This window comes from Theropithecus gelada, chromosome 9, assembly GCF_003255815.1.
Source record: "Theropithecus gelada isolate Dixy chromosome 9, Tgel_1.0, whole genome shotgun sequence".
Taxonomy (NCBI): Eukaryota; Metazoa; Chordata; class Mammalia; order Primates; family Cercopithecidae; genus Theropithecus; species Theropithecus gelada.
Genome location: NC_037677.1, coordinates 34,806,061 through 34,821,214, shown reverse-complemented (window position 1 = coordinate 34,821,214; position 15,154 = coordinate 34,806,061). Strand labels below are relative to the sequence as shown.

Sequence of the window (15,154 nt, the reverse complement as noted above, 5' to 3'; positions counted from 1 at the left end):
GAAATTTATAATTTTTCATTAGGGAAATTTTTCCTTTGTCACAAAGATTTCAACCATAAAAGTATGCTTTACTATCTATAAGGATTATAGATATTAATAGATAACATTAATTTTTAAGCCATTCATCTGCATTTAAGAAGTTCTGTATGAAGATTAGGGAGTACATTTTTCATGACTACAAATTTTTCTTAAAACTTTGTTTCCTGCCAGCATTCAGGTTTCTCAGGGAGTACAGAGGGACTAAACTTATGTACAACATGGTCTCAAACTGTCAAGGAAAATCATTAGAAATAATTTTTAAAGTTTTAACATATAAAAATGACAAACTTTCAAATGATGGTTTGATTAGGTTCAATAGGTTTATTGTTGGGAATGCTATATGCTGGGTATGTGTTTTTAGATTTTTTATTTTTTGGAAGCTTATAAGTAGACCATAAACAAGATGGGCTTTCACTTGAATTTGATTTTATCTTCATACATATGTAGGTGAATGACCTAGACCCTCCTCTCTCCATGATATTGCACCACTCTTACCTAATACCTTATTCTGATGGTAAACCTGTCATTCAGAGAACTATCATACTAAGTTTTGGCATTACTCTTCACAAGAAAAGGAAAAGTGATATTTGTTTGATTGTACTGAGCCCTGTTTTGTCTTTCTCTTGTTTCTGTGTCTGTGTGTTTCTCTGTGTGTGTGTGTATGTGTGTACAGAGCAAGATTTGAACTTCTTTGTTCTCCACTTTTTAATAAGTGTATAGAAGCAATCAGAGGACTCTTAGATCAAAGTGGATTTACAGCAGATGATATCAACAAGGTAATGCTTTTACATTTTTCTTAGTTATTTTAGGTATAGTTTAAGACTTGGAATTTAGGAAATAGCTCTTGGTACTGAAAGAATATGTTTATGCATTTAAGTATTAGATTGTGTTAATGAATAAGGAAAAATTGATGAAATTTTGATTAATGGCTCTGGTGAACTCATTTTTGTATATTCAGTTTCCTAGCAAAACAGAATAATTCCTTTCCGGTGCATTTTTTATATGTAAGCATAGATAGAGAGATATTTGAATACTTACTATGTGCCAGGCACTGTTTCCAAGAGTTCTACACATATTAACTTGTTGAATACTCACAATAACTCTGAGGTAGGCATTATCATTTATCCCCAAGGTAAGCACTATTATTTATCCTAGTTTTGTAAGTGAAGGCACCAAGGTACAGAGATTAAGTGGCTTCCTGAAGATCACATGGTAAGTAGTAGAGCCAAGATGTAACCCAGTATCGTTCCTGTGTCTACTCATAACTAGTATACCAGGCTGCTTCCCGCTCCTTGCTTAGGAACATATTTTTAGACTTTCTAAAAAATTCAAATGTTTAGTATTTTCTTTTTTTCCCAAAATTATTTCTCTTCATTGAACATACTCTGTTTATCCATTTAAAATGAGCTAGGTGCAGTGGCTCAAGCCTGTAATGCCAACACTTTGGGAGGCCAAGGAGGGAGAATTGCTTAAGCCCAAGAGTTCAAGACTAGCCTTGGCTGTTTCATAGTGAGACCCTGTCTCTACAAAAAAAAAAAAATTAGCTGGGCATGGTGGTGGGCGTCTGTGGTCTCAGCTTCTTGGGAGGCTGAGGTGAGAAGATCACTTGGGCTCAGGGGGTCAAGGCTGCAGTGAGCCGTGATTCCTACCACTGCACCCCAGCCTTGGGGCAAGAGCCCATCTCAAAAATAAAATAAAAATAAAATGTATATGATTTTTAAAATTTTCATTATTAAAGAAGTATTCATGTAAGAAAATTCAGAAAATACCAAAAGGCAGCTGTATTTCTAACTCGTGTAACTTCTATGCATAGGTGTGTTTGCTAGCTATAGTTTTGTGAATTTTTTAAATAACAGTTCTAATTCTGTATGTACAGTTTTGAATTTTGCCTAATTTATATAATATAACCAATCCCCCCCCCCATATTACTATAGTCTTTATAAACACAATTTGGAATAGATTGCTAATGTCCGAAAAAAGGAAACGCACTGTAAATTTTTCACTGTGGTCCTGTTGTAGACACCTGGGTTTGGGTTTTTTCCTCCCCTGTAAGAGAATGATGCCTGTCTTTATACAGAGGCATTTATCATATTTAGGATTATTCCTTAGAGTAGATTCCCAAAGTAAAATACTAGGTCAAGAATAAAAATAGCTTAAGACTTTTTACCTCAAGTTACTTTCCAAAAGAATTGAATTCACTAATATTCCCATCAGCAATATATAACAGTATACATTTTACTATAGCCTTGTCGACACTGAGTTATAGCATTTAAAGATAAATTTCCAATTGACTGTTGAAAAAAGATCTTTTCACTTTATATTTCATTGGCTACTAGAGTATTTTCTTTTTACTTTTTCTTTTTTTTTTTTTTTTTTTGAAACGGAGTCTCACTCTGTCGCCCAGGCTGGAGTGCAGTGGTGTGATATCTGCTTACTGCAAGCTCCACCTCCTGGGTTCATGCTATTCTCCTGCCTCAGCCTCCCGAGTAGCTGGGATTGCAGGCGCCAGCCACCATGCCCGGCTAATTTTTTGTATTTTTAGTAGAGACGGGGTTTCACCGTGTTAGCCAGGATGGTCTCGATCTCCTCACCTCGTGATCCACCCGCCTTGGCCTCCCAAAGTGCTGGGATTACAGGTGTGAGCCACCGCGCCCGGTCAGAGGATTTTTCTTAAATGTTTATTTACTTTTGTGTCTCCCTGGTGTAAATTTTTATCTCATATTATTTGCCTATTTGATCATTTAAATCTTTTTTTTTAAACTTGTGCAAATACTTTACATAATTGGAATATTAGCTATCATGTACAGCAATCTTTCTTTGAGGCATTTACTTTGCTGTTTAGTTTTGGTCCTGCTAGGGAGGACTGTGTTTGACTTACTCTTGATCTTTGACTCTGTTTCCTGCAGCTGCTTTGCTTGGATGTATGGCAAATATGAAATATACTTTTCTTTTAACTTGTCTATAGTTTGACAGTTTTATGTTTTTAGTTTTTTTGATGTCTGCTATGTTGTGACAAATATTTTTTGTAGTGTAGTTCAATAAGTATATATATGTGTGTGTGTGTGTATGTGTGTGTGTGTATATATATATATATTTTGACACAATGTGGCAGGCATTTTGCCAGGTGTTTGAAGGCTGGGAGGCAAGTCATATGCTGTTAGTAAAACAGTGGTGGAAGGGGCAGGGCTTGGAGACAGATTCACCTAAACATGAAGCCTCATGGTTCTAATAGTTCTAGACTGGGCAAAATTCTTCATTTCCTGAGCCTTACTTTCTCTTCTTATGAGAGTGATAATATTTACCTTACAAGTAAGTATTGTAAGTATAACTTACTCTATAGGGTTGCTACAAGGGTTAAATGAAGTGTCTGTGGCACAGCCTGTTGCATATCATGACAAATAAGCATCAGTTCCCTTTCTTACTTAATTGGTCACGAAGCCCCATCATTTCATTATCACCTCATAGTCCAATTCTCAGTCGCTTGAGTTGTGGCGGAATAGTTTTAGGTTTGAAAATGTTGTTAGAGATTCCCTCTCCAGATGTTTCTAAGACACAGGCTTTTGAGAACTTAATAATATGAAATTGTCTTGTTAGTGTGTTGACCTTGGTACAGTGAGAAAACAACCCTCAACGCTCAGCGGTTTTCTGCAACACTTAGGTTACAGGTGGGCAGCTGCAGGGGGCTGCAGGTCTACTGCTGGGGCTCTTTTCCACTTCCTATTCTAGGACCCAGACCACAGGAGCAGCTGCCTGGGCCTCAGATTAGATAGGTGCATGTCAGTGCGTACACATTCAGTGTCACAGTGGGTATGACAGTGCCAAGTTGTGGGAGTGAGTCGGATGGGTAATCCTCTTACGGGGAATGGGGAGTGAATGATAGGGATTTACATGTATTAAAACATTTAATCCTCACACAAGCTCCCGGAGGTAGGCGCTTTTATCTCCATTTTCAGATGAGGAAACTAAGAGGTTTCCAGAGAGGTGAAGTAATATGCCCCGCAGTTATGAGGCTGGCACTTACATGGTGAGGCAAGGACCGGAACTCAGGCTGCCTGTCTCCATCACCCGTGCTCTTCATGCTTGTGACCATTGCCTTCTCATTTTAGTACCTGGGGGTCTAGTATGAGGAGAGTTTGGCTTTTTTTGTAAGAAATTCTCTTATCTTTTGCTTGAGGGGGACAGGTTTCTGGTCTGAGAGCAGAGAGCTTCAAGGTTCCTACTCTTGAATGTGCAGACTTTTCCCTTCTTCCCTCTTGTTTTCAGCACCATGCCCCACCCCGGTTTGTGCTGTATCTTTGTATCTAAGTTCTATCACTGTGTGTTGACGACCTCCCTCCCTGATGTGGGAGAAGGTGCAGGTGGCCACCTATTTAGGTGAGGGGAGCAGCTGGCGGTGGAGGCGGGTGCAGCCACTCCACATGTGTGTTTTCCAGCCCTTGTGTTTTCACTTCTGTGCTTCACCCTCGCTTTCTGTGGTGTTTGGTACCTGGAATCCTATGCGTCATACTACCCTGCCTCTTTTCAGTTATCTCATACTTCATCTGAGTTTCCTCTTGCTAGCTTCCAAAATTTGTTGAAATCTCAAACTCAAGATTTCTCTTCCATTTATTTTGCCTTTCTGTCTTTATACCTTCTTAAATCCCTTTGTTGTCAGCGTAGTGGGCTTTTGTGAAAGGGAGCTTAGATAAATGAATGTGGTTAATCCCTGTGTTTTAACCAAGCTCCTGGGTTCTATAGCTGCAATTTTAATAGCTTCATAGTATTTCATTGCATTGATGTACCATCCTTCATAACACCCATTCTGTATGTTGGATGTGTATGTTATACAACAGTCTTTGTAACTCAGTGGATGTCCTCAATTTCTTTAGGATAAAATTCAGGAGTAAATCCTAGATTTTAAGACTTTTAGTATTTGTTATCAAATTGCTCACCAAAAAGCAATTTACTTTCTGAGTAGATGTAAACCTTAATTGTTAACATTGTAATTTTAAAGTTCTCTTTATTTACAGTTCTTTTCTCAGAGAGCTTCGGAATTATTTTTTTCAACTTACATAAAGTCTCATTGTTATTTTGACATAGTTGCATTGTTTATAAAATAACTTGGGATGATGTAATAACTTAAAGTAGTTAGTTTCCTAGTCACAAAGTTGGTGTCTATTTAAATCTTCTTTTATACTTCCTTGTTTTCTTAATATTTACTATTAAATTATTGCTGAGTGTTATGGGATTATTGCTCTTGTGAATGACATTTTTTAATACTTTAGTTTTCTAATTTGTTTTTGCTGATAAACAAGGTACCTGGTGATTTTGCTTATTTATCTTACATTTTGTCACTTTGTAAACTCTTTTAATTATTGATTTTTTAATGGATTCTTCTGAATTTCCTAGGCATACATTCAAACTTATTTTACTGATTAACCCACAAATAATTATTGAGCACACCTATTCTACGCTAGGCAGATTCTAGACACCTGGGATACAGTAGTAACTATGGCAAAGTCTTTGCCTTCATAGAATGAACAATATAGTGAGGACATACAGGTAATATGAATCAGATAAAGTAATGCCCAATTGTGATAAATATTATGAAGAAAATTAAGCAGGATAAGGGCCTAGCTAGTGACAGAGGGTGATTTTTCAGGTCAGAGCCCCCTCTGAGGAGGTGGCTTTTGATCAGAGTCCTGAATGAAGTGAAGTCATAGAACAATGTGAATATCTACCAGTGTCCCAGGCAGAGGAACAGCAGGTATAAGTGTGAGTGATGCCTGAGGAGCAGCAGGGAGGGTAACACGGGCCAAATTGAGTGAGCCAGGGAGACGGTGGACAGAGGTGAACTTGGCAAGGAAGCTAGGGCCATATTCCCAGCAGAAGCATTGAGGCCTCAGTGTGAAGAGTTCACTGTAGATCGACGTAGGGGTCTGGATTTGGGGAGAGGGGTCTGGGCTAGAGACACATTTGTTCACACATGTGCTCTTTAAAGCTGTGAAACTGGACAAGTGTACCCACGGGGAAGCACAGCCACAATAGAGAAGAGATCCCAGGACGGGATCTTGGGACAATTGCAAGCCAGAAGGGCATCTGGCATAGGGGATTCCGGACCAGCCAGTGAGAAGGAAGAGAACCAGGAAGACAGGCAAAACATGTCCTTAAGGAAGGGAGAGAGCAACTGCCCTGTGATGCTGGAGGTCTAGCAGGTTGAGGCTTAACCTTCTTGAGGATTGACCCTTGGACTTGGCAATGTTGAATGGCTGGTCGGAGCAATTGTAGGGGAGCTGTGGAGAGAAATGCCTTACTGGAGCGGGTTTAATATTGAATGGATGGTGAGGTGTTGGAAACAAGTGTAGACAACTCTCAAGTTGTGTTACAAGAGCAACAGGAAAATGGGGTGGCTGGCGGTGCTGGGAGAAGATATATCTGTAAGTGGGAAGACATTTCTCTAATATGTGTCCCTTTTGTTTGAGATTCTGTCCAAAAAAAAAAGTAAGTTCTGATTATAGCAATCAAATATAAAACAAACAGAAGCCCAGGCTGGAATGCTGTGGCTCAGTGTCACATCACTGCAACCCCCATCTCCCAGGCTCAAGCCACCCTCCCGCCTCAGCCTCCTGAGTAGCCGGGACTACAGATGTGTGCCTATTTGATATATTTTTTTAGAGACAGGGTCTCTGTATGTTGTCCAGGTTGGTCTCGAACTCCTGGGCTCAAGCAGTCCACCCATCTCAGCCTCCCGGAGTGCTAGGATTACAGGCATGAGCCACTCTGCCTGGCCAGAACGTAAATATTTTTGTGAATGCTGGACTTCCTTCTTTTGTTGATTTTACTAGGGGAATACTATTAGACTGTTACCAACAAACATTGATTACTGGTAATTGGTTTGAAATAGATTTTATCGGCTGGGGTCCGTGGATCACGCCTGTAACCCCAGCGCATTGGGAGGCCAAGGCGGGTGGATCACGAGGTCAAGAGATCGAGACCATCCTGGCCAACATGGTGAAACCCCATCTCTACTAAAAATACACAAATTAGCTGGGCGTGGTGGTGCATGCCTGTAGTCTCAACTACTTGGGAGGCTGAGCCAGGAGAATCGCTTGAACCCGGGAGGCGGAAGTTGCAGTGAGCAGAGGTTCCACCACTGCACTCCAGCCTGGCGACAGAGAAAAGAAAAAGAACTAGATTTTTTTTTTTTCTTTTTTGAGACAGAGTCTTGCTCTGTCACCCAGGTTCGAGTGCAGGGGGGTGATCTCGGCTCACTGCAAGCTCCACTTCCTGGGTTCATGCCATTCTTCTGCCTCAGCCTCTGCAGCAGCTGGGACTACAGGCACCCACCACCACGCCCAGCCAACTTTTTTGTATTTTTAGTAGAGACGGGGTTTCACCGTGTTAGCCAGGGTGGTTTCCATCTCCTGACCTCGTGATCTGCCTGCCTTGGCCTCCCAAAGTGCTGGGATTACAGGCATGAGCCACCGGATGTGGCCCCAATAAATATATTTTATCATATTGAGAAAGCTCTCTTTTTTTTTTTGAGACAGAGTCTTGCTCTGTCGCCCAGGCTGGAGTGCAGTGGCGCCATCTTGGCTCACTGCAAGCTCCACCTCCCGGGTTCACACCATTCTCCTGCCTCAGACTCCCGAGTAGCTGGGACTACAGACGCCCATCACCACTCCTGGCTAATTTTTTTGTATTTTTAGTAGAGACGAGGTTTCACTGTGTTAGCCAGGATGGTCTCGATCTCCTGACCTCGTGATCCTCCCACCTCGGCCTCCCAAAGTACTGGTTACAGGCGTCAGCCACCGTGCCCGGCCTTCTTTCCTTTCTTTCTTTCTTTCTTGAGAGGTTCTCACTCTGTCATCTGTCATCCAGGCTGGAGTGTAGTGGCACAATCACGGCTCACTGCAGCCTCGAACTCCCAGGCTCAGGTGATCCTCCCACCTCAGCCTCCCAAGTAGCTGGGACCACAGGCGCATGCCACCACACCCACTTGGGTAATTTTTGTATTTTTTGTGGAGATTTTGTGGAGTTTCACCATGTTGCCCAGGCTAGTCTTAAACTCCTAGGCTCAAGAGATCCGCCCACCTCAGCCTCCCAAAGTGCTGGGATTACAGGTATGAACCACTGCGCTTGACCTTTTCTATTTTTAAAGGAATTTTAATATGAAGTGGGTGTTGTATTTTTACATGTGTGTTTTTGGACACCAGTGAGATGATCTTATGGGTTTTTTAAATATTTATCTTAAAGCTATATAATGAATAAATAATTTCCTAATATGGAACTATCATTGTATACTTGGGATATACCTTACTTGGTTATGAGGAGGTATTCTTTTTTTTATTTTTCTGCAATAATTTATAATTTTTATATTATTTATGCTAACTGAGCATGAAAGGTTAGATGGACCATTTCAGGCTTCTCTACCTGACCTATATCGTCTGAACGAACTGACCCCTTTTAACATAAACACTGAAAAGGGAAGCAGTCCTAGTTTTTAGTGGCACTGGTTTAAAGGAGTGCCTTAGCTGCTTGGCTCCATCTCATCCTCTCATCTCTGGGTGAGAAGCTGTCAGTGGCCTCTTCAGGACCACTGATTATCAGTAGGTCCCAAGTCGTCTCTATGGGGAATCAGAGGCATATGATTCTCAGGCATCATCTGAACAAGGTGTCTATCATAAACTGAGTATAACAATCCTGTCCCCTAACCCAGGCTTAGTCCTTTTCTGATGTTTCTTCTTTCCACCTCCCTTCTTGTGTCCACAGAGCATGACTTGCTCTTAATAACCTCTTCTAAGGTTGTGACATTATAAGCAGAAGCAGCTGTGTCTGCTGCTTCTCCCCGCTCCTCTTCTTTTTTGCCTTTCTGCCTCTCTCACTCTTACCCTCTTTAACAACTCCTGAGATGCATTCAAAGAAATAGGGAGTTTAATCTATTTTGACTCAGGTGCTTGAACTTACTTAGAAGGCCTTAGAAATGAGACATCTCAGGAAGTAATGAAGGTTAATTGGAGTTACAGGGGTGGGCCCTGATCCGATAGAATTATTGTTGTCATGAGAAGAAAGCTGGCTCTGACCGCCCTCCCTCCCCCTCCCCCTCCCACCAAAATGTACCAAAAAAGAGGTTGTGTGAGGACACGGTGGGATGGTGGCCACCTACAAGCCACGAAAAGAGACCTCAGAATGGTCTACATTGCTGGTACCTGTATCTTGGATTTCCCAAAAAAAGTTGGCTGGGTGTGGTGGCACATCCCTATAGTCCCAGCTGCTCGGGAGACTGAAGCAGGAGGATCACTGGAGCATCGCTGGAGCCCAGGAATGTGAGGCTGCAGTGAGCTATGACTGTACCACTGCAACTCCAGCCCGGGTGACAAGGCAAGACTCTGTCTCCAAAAAAAATAAATAAATAAAAAGTCAATATTTTCCAAGGTTGGTTGTTTTGTTTGTTTTCTTTGTGTTTTTGCATAGCACCACTTACTATTTATTAATAAAGCTTTTTTGATGTTGAATATGAGATATTTGAAAAGGCATATTCTGCATTTTTGTTCTCCTGGTATTTACCTGGGATCATAAAATTTAGAGAAGATTGCTCTTTTTACTTACTCCAAACTGATCTTTTCAAGATCTTTGCCAAGGAAAACCTACTTTAAAAAAAAGAAAATTCCTTCAGCTAATGTTCCTCATGCTCACACCTGGAGATGCATAGGGTATCCCTCATTACTTCATACTGAATGTGAAAGAGGCCTAGCTTTCATCAGTTGGTCCTCTGCCTCAGTGAGCAGTGAGATCATCCATAAAGACTGTGAAATAGGAAGTGGCTGTTGATTTCCCTTCTTAGGTTATATATTAATCCAATACTCTGAATGCCCATGGAATCATAAGTGTTCAGTGGATGAATCAATGAGCAACTTAAGGGATTTACAATTTAAAGAAGCAATTTTATATGAAGTTCTTCAGGCAAAAGATTTAATCAATGGTATCAGCCATTTAAAATGCAGTTGTATAAAACAGCTCTTTTTCCTCAAGAAACTTAACATTCTTCTATGGTAAAGGCAAAGAAGTTTATGGCACAGTTTTCACTAAGAGAGAATAGCAATATTTGTCACAAAAATTCTTTAAGATTCAAACTTTAAAAAAAAAAAACCTTAGTACAAAATATTGACATATTTTCTATTCAAGTGACTTTGTGGTTAAGCCTCTTTTGCACAGTATTATGAACCACATATGTAGCTCTACTGTATTTTGTAATGGTGAGATTTCCTCATTTTAAATTTTGTTGTGAGTAAAGAATATGTTAAATATCTATAATACGTTAAATATATATGTTTATGTATTTATAGGTTAAATATAACATGTTAATATATAGACTTTTTTTGCATTTTATCTTTACACACAATGAAGATGACTCAGTCTATTACACTTAATTTTGAGACACTGCATTCTTCTAAAAGTAAACAACTGAAAATTATTTTTATTCTCTAGGTTGTCCTTTGCGGAGGGTCTTCTCGAATCCCAAAGCTACAGCAACTGATTAAAGATCTTTTCCCAGCTGTTGAGCTTCTCAATTCTATCCCTCCTGATGAAGTGATCCCTATTGGTGCAGCTATAGAAGCAGGAATTCTTATTGGGAAAGAAAACCTGTTGGTGGAAGACTCTCTTATGATAGAGTGTTCAGCCAGAGATATTTTAGTTAAGGTATGTTTAGCTTTTCTATACTAGTTGAAGTATGTTTAGCTTTTCTATACTTTCCTTAAAAATAGTAAATTAATTGCCGTAAGTTTTTATACATAGCATGATGTTACAATAAAACCCTGTATACTGGCAGAGGTTTTAAATTTAGGTTTATAATCCTACTTTTAAGGAATGTCTTATATTCTTTTAGTTAATATTTCTCTAACCTGTTAGTTTTTTAGAAAAATAAAAGTTAGGTATAATATAAATCATAAGTTAATATAGACAGAGGTATGTTTCAATATATTTTTAAATACAGTGGAGTGGGATTTAGGATTATTTCTATTTTCTTCTCTTTGCCTAGTGTCCTGATTATCAATAAGGAATATATATCTCATTTATAATGGGAAGATTTTTTTTCAATTGTTAAGATAAATACCAAAGAGTATGCACCTTGTTTCCTGCTAACTAGGGTGTGGACGAATCAGGAGCCAGTAGATTCACAGTGCTGTTTCCATCAGGGACTCCTTTGCCAGCTCGAAGACAACACACATTGCAAGCTCCTGGAAGCATATCTTCAGTGTGCCTTGAACTCTATGAGTCTGACGGGAAGAACTCTGCCAAAGAGGAAACCAAGTTTGCACAGGTAAATACATAAAGTTAGACACATTAAACTGTTCAACTTTGCTTTCTGGATTAGATTTCAGTTCAGTATCTTAATACAAAATGTATATATATAAAGGACACCAAATACATTTTTATGAAGGATTTTATGAAGGCTCATTTCTGAAAATGAACTTGTGTATACTCATTTTTGAAAGAGGGAAGGAATAGGCAATTTTAATTTGAAAGAGTTCTGGGTATTTAGACTGCTTCTTTGTTGTGCTCTTGGCCTCCCTTGGTAGTTAGGTAAGTGGAAGGGGAGAATTTTATTTTTTGGTTCATGCTAAATGCACATTATTGTATGCATTTTATAGATGATTAAGAAGTTGGCCTGTGATAGCAAATAACCTTTATTTTCTTGGTCAAGCTAGGGTTTCTCCTCAAGTTGGTTTCATTTCTGAGCCCATGACATGCTCTTCCCATTGTGCCATGCTGCCTCTGAGACAAGATAGGTTTGCTTTTTTAAAATACCATGTGCCTATCTCATACTATATGACCCTCTGTATGCTTTACGAAGAGTGAGGTAGAGCCATGTTATTTACTTAGAAACATGTCTGAGAAATGCAGTTGCATTAAAACACACACACACACACACACACACACACACACACACAGACTGCAGCACAGTATTCGTATTACAATGCCATTTGTATCTAAATAAAAAGTCTGGGAGCATGAGTGTGTGTGAGGAGGTGGTGTTTGAGTAGGGGTGCATTTTCAGATATCCATGCATTTATACAGAAAATATATATAGGTACTTAAACCATATTCCAGAAACTTCACAGTAGGTAAATAAGTTTGAAGGTACCAAGAGGGTTTTTTTGACTTCTGACACTTTATACTGAATTTTTTACAAACAGCACAGCACATGAGCATGAATTACTTTTATAGTACAAATTAAATATAGGTAACAAAAAAGAATGTACTTTTTTTTTTTTTTGAGACAGAATCTCGCTCTGTTGCCCAGGCTGGAGTGCAGTGGCACCATCTCGGCTCATTCTTATTGCAAGCTCCACCTCCCAGGTTCACACCATTCTCCTGCCTCAGCCTCCCGAGTCGCCGGGACTACAGGCACCCACCACCACGCCTGGCTAATTTTTTGTATTCTTAGTAGAGATGGGGTTTTACCGTGTTAGCCAGGATGGTCTCAATCTCCTGACCTCGTGATTCGCCTGCCTCGGCCTCCCAAAGCAGTATTGTTTTTTAAAAAATATATGCACATTCAGAGAAGTCCAGAATGCCTAGCTTTTTTGAGAAGACAGGGTGTTTATTAGTGATGAGGTATCGTGTGTGTGTGTGTGTGTAAAGAGATACATATCTTTAGTTCACATATTTAATTTTTTTTTTTTTTTGAGACGGCAGCTTGCTCTGTCACCCAGGCCAGAGTGCAGTGACATGATTTCAGCTCACTGCAACCTCCACCCCATGGGTTCAACTGATTCTCCTGCCTCAGTCAGCCTTCTGAGTAGCTGGGACTACAGGCATGCACCACCACGCCTGGCTAATATTTGTGTTTTTAGTAGAGACAGTTTCACTATGTTGACCAGGCTGGTTTCGAACTCCTGACCTAAGGTGATCTGCCTGCCTTAGCCTCCCAAACTGCTGGGATTACAGGCATGAGCCACTATGCCTGGCCACATATTTTTTTTCTAATTCCAACAAAAGAGTAATGAAAACACACACATGCATAACATGCCTGGGCTGCACCTCAGACTTACCAACTTGGAATCTATTGGTAAAGTTTGAAAAGCACTTCCACATGAATTGGTTTGTGTGTGTCTAAGAACCTTCCCATGCACCAGGTTTTTGAACTCAGATGGCAGTCCTAGTATTTCCTTTGCTCTTCTCTCACACTTCCATTACCTTTTTCTTCACATCCTCTCTGAGACTCCACAGCTGCTGCTACTATATCCTAACTTAAAGATGCCAGGAGGAGAGTTAGCCACGTAACACTGAATTTGGAAGAGAATCTTTCAGAGTTCCCATCTGTTCTAACCTTATTTTACAAATGAGTAAAACAAGGTACTTAGTATAACTTAGGTTATTAAACTTGAGCTTGACTAAGCCTAAAGTCACTGCAGAATTCCATATCTGGTTTCTTGATATACTATTCTTTAGGAAACTGAGGAATTTTATAGTAAATTCATTACCATCTCTTACAGATATAATCTTAGTTGTACAAAAGAGTTTGCCATGTTTTTAAGTAGGTGGTTTTCCAAGTGTATTTAAAATGCTTGATTTTTTTTTTTAAAGTATATATAGAAAGGTTGCCAAATTATAATTTGCATGTTACTGGGAATGGCTTACTTACCAAAAAAGAAAAGTAGCCTTTATTTTCTGAGACTAATAGTACATCTTAGAAAAAATCATTTTAATCTAGGACATGACATTTAGAAGGGACAAATGCATTAATTATCTTATGGGCCCTCCTTCTGGGGGAGACATTTCAGCTTAACAAAGCTTCACTCCTATTCTCTGAATTCTGATGCAGTGGTAGGAGAATTGAAAACTGCCCTATTTTAAAAAGGTTTGTTTCAGTGGTAAATAAGCTTTGGTCCATTGCAATAATTGATACATCAGTTCATTTATGTCAAAATGCTGAATTCTCTTCATATTGTTTTTGCATAAACAGGTTGTACTCCAGGATTTAGATAAAAAAGAAAATGGATTACGTGATATATTAGCTGTTCTTACTATGAAAAGGTAAAAAATTAAACTTCTGTTGTTAAGAAAATTTAATTTGATACTTGACTATTTTTTGATTTTATTGATTTTTTCACTGTCATTCTAGAAAAAACATTAAAAACCTACAGAGGTTTTTATCAGTGAATTACATTTTTTGCCCCCAAAATTACTATATTTTACAAAGAAAAGTCATTTCCATCTTGAATATTTTAGGAATTCTTTATTTTGGCTATCATCAACCTAAGAAACTGATGTGTGCTCAGTTGAGATGTAATTTACCAATTTCTAGTATAATTTTCTAAAGTTTATATAACTGTTACTATTTGCCCTGTGAAAGGGTAAGTTTGTTTCTTTATTGCTAAATTTTCTAAGAAATTTAGAAAATTTAAATGCAAAATTTTTCTAAGAAAAATAATTTACTAATTAAATTCAGCTATTGCCATTTTCCTAACCACAAGCTATCCATACTACTATGTATTACAAGTAAATCCTTTCCAAATTAAACTTAAAAGACAACTTACTCCATAAACGATACATAGCAAGAATATAGAATTCATCAGGGTGAGTTTGCCTTGACCTAGTCTTGAAAATAGCATGCTGCATCTGGAGCTTATATAAAGTCTTAAACCTAAGGTGTTTGTCATCATGGGTTTTCAAGAAATATAACCATGATCTTAGTGGTCTGGAAGGAAGTTCCTAAGAATAACTAGCTAAATATAACATATGATACTTACTAAATTTACAGACACTGAGATTGTGTGTATTCTTTACATTAATACCCTTCTTTTGAAAATTAAAATTAACCCTTGTTTACTGAAAGCCCTCAAGTAACTTGTTACAGACTTTGTTTTTATAACATGAGCTTATGAAATGTTCTTTATTTTTATGTCTGTTTAGGGATGGATCTTTACATGTGACATGCACAGATCAAGAAACTGGAAAATGTGAAGCAATCTCTATTGAGGTAGCATCTTAGTGTTCTAGAGAAATCAAGAATTTTTATAAACAAGAATATCAACATTTGGTTTTGCATATAAGTGGCGTTTGTATTAAAATACTTTTTCAATGAACTGTATAAACTATGTTTTATTAAACTACAATATATCAGTAA

The 15,154-nt window shown here is 38.8% G+C and overlaps 1 protein-coding gene across 1 annotated transcript in view; it reads left to right on the top strand.

Moving 5' to 3' along the window:
- The window catches only part of HSPA14 (heat shock protein family A (Hsp70) member 14), a 32,016-nt gene extending 16,862 nt beyond the window's left edge, over positions 1-15,154 (top strand). Inside the window, exons 10-14 of the mRNA XM_025396754.1 lie at positions 713-815; positions 10,507-10,719; positions 11,168-11,341; positions 13,991-14,061; positions 14,941-15,154. Of these exons, the coding sequence (XP_025252539.1) occupies positions 713-815; positions 10,507-10,719; positions 11,168-11,341; positions 13,991-14,061; positions 14,941-15,019 (640 nt within the window). The 3' untranslated portion in view covers positions 15,020-15,154. The remainder of the gene's footprint in view (positions 1-712; positions 816-10,506; positions 10,720-11,167; positions 11,342-13,990; positions 14,062-14,940) is intronic.